This window comes from Thunnus thynnus, chromosome 22 (genome assembly GCF_963924715.1).
Source record: "Thunnus thynnus chromosome 22, fThuThy2.1, whole genome shotgun sequence".
In the NCBI taxonomy this organism is placed as follows: Eukaryota; Metazoa; Chordata; class Actinopteri; order Scombriformes; family Scombridae; genus Thunnus; species Thunnus thynnus.
In genome coordinates, this window is record NC_089538.1 from 23220849 (window position 1) to 23227261 (window position 6413).

General features: G+C 34.8%; 1 protein-coding gene across 3 annotated transcripts; it reads right to left on the minus strand.

Annotated features, from left to right (window-relative positions):
* Nucleotides 1-360: 360 nt before the first annotated feature.
* Nucleotides 361-4708, minus strand: LOC137174698 (ladderlectin-like). 3 transcript variants are annotated; one of them, XM_067580149.1, is made up of 7 exons: nt 3690-4708; nt 3478-3572; nt 3326-3364; nt 2858-2967; nt 1976-2110; nt 1681-1789; nt 361-769 (listed from the first exon to the last, which is right to left on the minus strand). In XM_067580149.1, the coding sequence occupies exons 2-7, from the start codon at nt 3536-3538 to the stop codon at nt 702-704; spliced, it is 522 nt and encodes a 173-aa protein (XP_067436250.1). In that variant the 5' UTR covers nt 3539-3572; nt 3690-4708; the 3' UTR covers nt 361-701. The 3 variants fall into 3 exon arrangements, with proteins under 3 accessions (XP_067436250.1, XP_067436249.1, XP_067436248.1); XM_067580148.1 differs by having other exon boundaries at nt 3326-3367; XM_067580147.1 differs by having other exon boundaries at nt 3326-3376; nt 3690-4705.
* Between the last annotated feature and the right edge of the window lie 1705 nt (nt 4709-6413).

Sequence of the window (6413 nt, forward strand, 5' to 3'; positions counted from 1 at the left end):
CTTTAAATTTTAATATGTATATTGCAGAATAACCACACATCATCTGCCAGTTCACCTGGTTCTAAATAAACATCCTGGATTTAACTTCAACATCTCTGGCTGAGTTCTTACTGGACACAGTAGCAGCAGGCCAGTTTCTAGTTAATCAGTTCAAGTAGTATTTTTCAGTACCAATTTTTTTTTTTAAATGTATTTTAGGTTTAATTAACTTGAAATTATAAAACATACATATTTAAGTAAAGTTAAGGACAAAATTAGTTAATTCCACTAAATCTCTGAATGATATTTTACAGTGTAGATGTTGATCTGACTGTGATACCCATAATAATTGTTCCATTTAAAATAGAATTACAAACCAGCTTGTTTCATGCTTGCGTCTTTAATTTGCACAATATGAGACAGAACAGTTCAATCTCCAGAGTAAGAAAAAGCATTCTTTTCATAACACATTCAGTTTGGCACAAGACCTAAAAGACAATCCAGCTCCCGTTTGTGTCACTTGTTGCTTCCTTCCTTAACTAGCTTTACAGTGATAGCAAGATAGAAATAAAGATGAAAAATGATTTATAAAGCTGTTAGGTTATATATGAGACTGATGATAAAATGACAGATTAACTTGTGACAATAAACACAAACACATATCCACTAATGTTTGTGCTTTTCACAGGTATTTCATGCCTCTCTTATCTGCTCAGGAATCATCAGATTTTCTTGGCACAGAGAGATGGCCGGTGAAAATGACACCAATAATCATCCCAGCAATGGTTACCTGCAATTAGTAAAAACACAGGACGTCAGCATGATTGTCAATCATATCATATAATATTTTGATGCAGATGTAGATTAGATTATAATTTCTTAAAGGGGAACTCAGCTGATTTTCCACATCACGTCTGTTTCCAGGTTGATGAAAAAAGTCATATAAGCCTTTTGTGGCTCCAGAGGGAGCTGTGTGACATCTGATAAATTGTCTGTTGGTGCTGAATACTACAAGTGTGGGGGTGTGGAGTTAGAAAGAAGTGAGGTTACCAGACCCATGTAGCTGCTCCTCAGCATTAGCTCCAGGCTACATTAGATTAACTACTAGGATAACACACCTGAAAGGTATAATATGTAACTTTTCTGCATTAAAATGTCTAAAAATGACTAGACCTATGTTATATATTTTGTTAAGTTGTGTACGTATGTAATCCCAAATGTTTCCAACAATATTCAAACCCAGACAAATCCGTAATTTTAATCAATGTAATGGTCTGTTTCATTTGGTCACCTGTTAATGATGTAATTTCCCCTTTGTGCATGTGTCAGCATTGTGGTTGTCCACAAGAAACTTAAAGTCATAAATTGACTTTTTACTCAGTTTTAAGCCACATTTTAATGATACACTTTTTAGATCTTGGTTGTTTTTAACTATAGCTTTTAACCGGATGAAGGATTTTAATCATTGGACGTCTGGATCTTAAGTTATCAGAGAAACAAGCTGAGCCTATAGAGCCTATGGACACACAGGTTTTCCAGCAACATCATCAATGAAATGTTCATGCAGGCACATTTTTAGTTTTTCATGAAGTCACCTTGTTATTGTTATGCGTCCTTTCTTATCTACACCACTTACATAATTACATAATTCTACATAATTACATAATTCTCTCATGCAAAGTAATGTATTCTATGGTTTACCTCCGTAGTTCATCAGAATACAGTCCTCGTTACTGAGGTTATTAGGCTCTCCTCTGCACCAGTATGAGTAGAAGAAAGGTGTGCCATCACTCCAGAACCAAACACCCTCCTAGAAGATCGAATAGAAGACAATTGATGCATATAAATAAAGATAATCTAAATGTAAACACCACTCTAAATACCAAAAGGTTTGATATTCTTATTACAAGGTCTATTTACTTGATATCAAGTAACTTGAAGTCAAGAATGAACTTTCAAGCTCATAAGACATCTTTTGTTATTATACGTGACATACCTCTTGGCCGTCAGAGCCTCCAATCCATGTCTCAGGAGACTTATGAGTTCTATCTAATATCATCCTCCTAATCTCGTGGTAATCCCGAGTTCCATGAATCGATGCAAGGTGTGCACCCATGGACAGGCAGTTTTTCTACAGTGGAGATAAACAGACAACAGAGTAGAGATGTGAATAGGAAGGTGCTGCTAATCTTTCTTTAAACAATATCCTCAATATCACTGAACACAGAAACACAGGACTCTACTGGTGTTATAACAATATGATAGGTCTATGTTGTGACCACCAGCTTCAATTATTTCAACTCTGTTACTGAGAAATCATGTTTTGTCTCTCATTTTGGTGGACAGCTAAAGATATGACAATACCCATGAGCCTCAGCTGCTGTTGCTATGGAGAAGAAGCCAGTCAGAAGTGAGAATCACTGCGTTAATAAATTTAAAACCCTTTGTTGTCGAAGTTGCAAACAAAAAGTGATGCCATAGTTGCAGAATTCACTCAAAAGTGATCCAGAAATAAAAACTGAGCTGATTTACATTGCAGATTGTAGTTTTGTACCTTGGATTTTCTTTCTTTCTTTTTTTTTTTTTTAAATCAAAGTACCAGATATTATCTAATGCAGCTGTTCATCTTGTCTACTGATGATTCAACTGGAAGAGTCTAATCTGTAGAAATGTTCCAACTGTTAGTCACCGAACATTGTCTATGGGGAGAATGAAGTGGGTGCGCCCAAAATACTTTGCAACTTGATAAAGCTGCCCAGAAAAAATAATAACATGAGTAATAAGAGAACACTAAAGTTAGATGAGGAAGTTACCAAGTATGCAAGTCAAAGAAAATGAAGTGAAGTGTTCTTCAGTGAATACAAATCGTCTCAATTACCTCAGCTTGAGCCCAGGTCAAGATTCGAGGAACGAAGAGGAAACAGCGGCCGTTGTACTTAGTCCATTGGTCGGGACAAGATGTTGACCTCTTGTCAACACGATGCTCCTCTGAACACAAATGGTGGAGAAAAGTGGGTCACATTGACTTTCCACACAGTGTGATGCACTTAAACCCTTACATTCTGACAGTAGCTATCCTACAACATGTTTGAATAGTGATTTTAGAATTTTTGAATAAACACGGATCAAATTTAACCCAGAAAATCATCTATGTACAGAAATATGTATCAGCTGCATGAAAAATATTTCCAATTTTGTATATTCAGGGTCATGTTAAGAAAAACATTTCTGGCTAAAAGAAAGATGTTTGTGGTGTTTTTAATGCTCTCAAATGTAAACATGGGTCAAATTTGATCTGTAAGTGTTCATTCAGCTAATATTAATCTGAATAAATAAATGTATTCACCTTCTTGAATTATTGCCTCTGTCTCGTTGTCTTTCTCTGCTTCTTGAAGAGCTGGACAGTTAAAGACATCAGTTAGAGGTTATTATTAATATTATTATTATTATTTATTGAGGTCTAAAGACAAAAACACACAAATTCAGTCAGATACTCACCAGCAGCTCCAGCCAGAGCCATCATGGAACAAACGAGTACAGACACGGTCAGCAACTTCATGGTGGAGATGATGCAGACCTTATATGATGCTTTCCTTCAATAAGTATAGAGACAGACATGTTAGTGATATTTAAAGCAGATAAACTGTAGTGAATGATGAGAGAGAACCAAATAGAAGAAAAGAGCGTGAAGAGAGAAAAGCAAAGCAAACCTGCTTTTGGAAAAAAGTATTTGTCCCCGCTCTGACCAACACCAACATGGCTTCTAAGTCACTCTTAGCTTTCTTTTTATATCCAAATATCCTCCTCTTCTTCACATTCTTACATCCATATATGGTCTATCATTAGGACATCTGCCAGTTACATGCTGATGTTATATGACTTAACACAAAATAGTGACATTTTCTTTAACTGTCACTTACAACATATCCCGTGGAACATTGTTTTTTATGTTTGAGGTTAAAATTTCGGTATATCTGCTAGGTGCAGAAAACCGCAGCTTCTCTTTTGGCCTCAGGTTGTCTAATGGTTGTCTATGTATTTGTTGTTTGTTTGTGTTTGTTTAGTCATTCTTGACAGTTTAGATCTTGTCAGATATTGTACAAATTGTGCAGGTTCTGCACAAATGGTGTAAGACATTTGACTGTTTTATTTATCACCAATTAAAACTGAATAATGAACTAGCTAACTGTATATAAAGTAATAATACTTTAAGTACATCAAGCTCATAATACTTATGTACTTTTACTGTAGTAGGATTTTTCATGCAGGACTTGTACTTGTAATGGAGTATTTTTATGTTGCTGTATTGGTAATTTTACTCAAGTAAAGGACCTGAATACTTCTTCTAAGTTCTTTATCAGATGAAATGAGACAAGAATTAGATGATATGTGATCAGATGACCTCGGAGGAGGAATGTCATTAATATATATATGTGATCATTTATTTGACAAGTCTGCCTCTTCATCTGCACGCTTTAAAGTGGTAGCATCACTCAATAAAAACAATAATAGAGCATAATAAGAGCACACATTGTTTCCTCTGACAGCACAGTCATGAGATTTTCTCCAGCAAGACAGAAGAGGATGTGAAATATCTGCAGATGATAAAGTTACTGCTCAGACAGTGAATGCACATGAGACGCAATGTTGTTTTTAATGTATTCATTATTTCAGTCTATATGTACTGATATTCTATATGTAAATTAATTATTTAATAACACGTTATGATGCAAATCATAATAATCATTTGGAGTCATTTCTAAGAAAAAAAAGTCAAAATTCTCTGATTCCAGCTTCTCAAATGTGAATATTTTCTTCAATCCTCTATGGCAGTAAACTGAATATCTTTGTGTTGTGGACAAAACAAGACATTTGAATACGTCATCTTGGGCTCTGGGAAACAGTGATCAACATGTTTCACCATTTTCTGACAATTTTAGACCAAACAACTAGTCAATTAATCGAGAAAATAAGTCAAAAGTTAAAGATGAAAAAAGCGAACTGACCAAAGGCCTCACGTGACGACCCAAAAACAGCCTCAAAAAGCTTCTAAGTCACTCTTAGCTTTCTTTTTATATCCAAATATGGATATAAAATTTTTACTCAGTTTTAAGCCACATTTTAATGATACACTTTTTAAATCTTGGTTGTTTTTAACTATAGCTTTTAACCGGATGAAGGATTTTAATCATTGGACGTCTGGATCTTAAGTTATCAGAGAAACAAGCTTTTTATATCCAAATATCCTCCTCTTCTTTACATTCTTACATCCATATATGGTCTATCATTAGGACATCTGCCAGTTACATGCTGATGTTATATGACTTAACACAAAATAGTGACATTTTCTTTAACTGTCACTTACAACATACCCCGTGGAACATTGTTTTTTATGTTTGAGGTTAAAATTTAGGTATATCTGCTAGGTGCAGAAAACCGCAGCTTCTCTTTTGGCCTCAGGTTGTCTAATGGTTGTCTATGTATTTGTTGTTTGTGTTTGTTTAGTCACTCTTGACAGTTTAGATCTTGTCAGATATTGTACAAATTGTGCAGGTTCTGCACAAATGGTGTAAGACATTTGACTGTTTTCTTTATCACCAATTAAAACTGAATAATTTAGTTAGAAATAGGCTTGAGTGGATTTGTCTCCAGTTTCATTTCAATAAATGTTCAAATGATCCAATATTTCACTAAAAATCAAAGATCAAAGAAAAAGTCCAAAACCTGAAAACAGATTTGTGTATCAGAACTTTGTTTTTTCTTCTTTCCTCTCCCATTAATCATCTCACCACCCCTCAGATTTATCTGCTGACCCTTTAGAGGGGCCTGACCCCTAGGTTGGAAACCAGTGGACTAAACTAGCTAACTGTATATAAAGTAATAATACTTTAAGTACATCAAGCTCATAATACTTATGTACTTTTACTGTAGTAGGATTTTTCATGCAGGACTTGTACTTGTAATGGAGTATTTTTATGTTGCTGTATTGGTAATTTTACTCAAGTAAAGGACCTGAATACTTCTTCTAAGTTCTTTATCAGATGAAATGAGACAAGAATTAGATGATATGTGATCAGATGACCTCGGATGTCGCCATAAAGATGAAGCACACAGGTAACGTCAGCTGAGATAAGGAGGAATGTCATTAATATATATATATGTGATCATTTATTTGACAAGTCTGCCTCTTCATCTGCACGCTTTAAAGTGGTAGCATCACTAAATAAAAACAATAATAGAGCATAATAAGAGCACACATTGTTTCCTCTGACAACACAGTCATGAGATGTTCTCCAGCAAGACAGAAGAGGATGTGAAATATCTGCAGATGATAAAGTTACTGCTCAGACAGTGAATGCACATGAGACGCAATGTTGTTTTTAATGTATTCATTATTTCAGTCTATATGTACTGATATTCTATATGTAAATTAA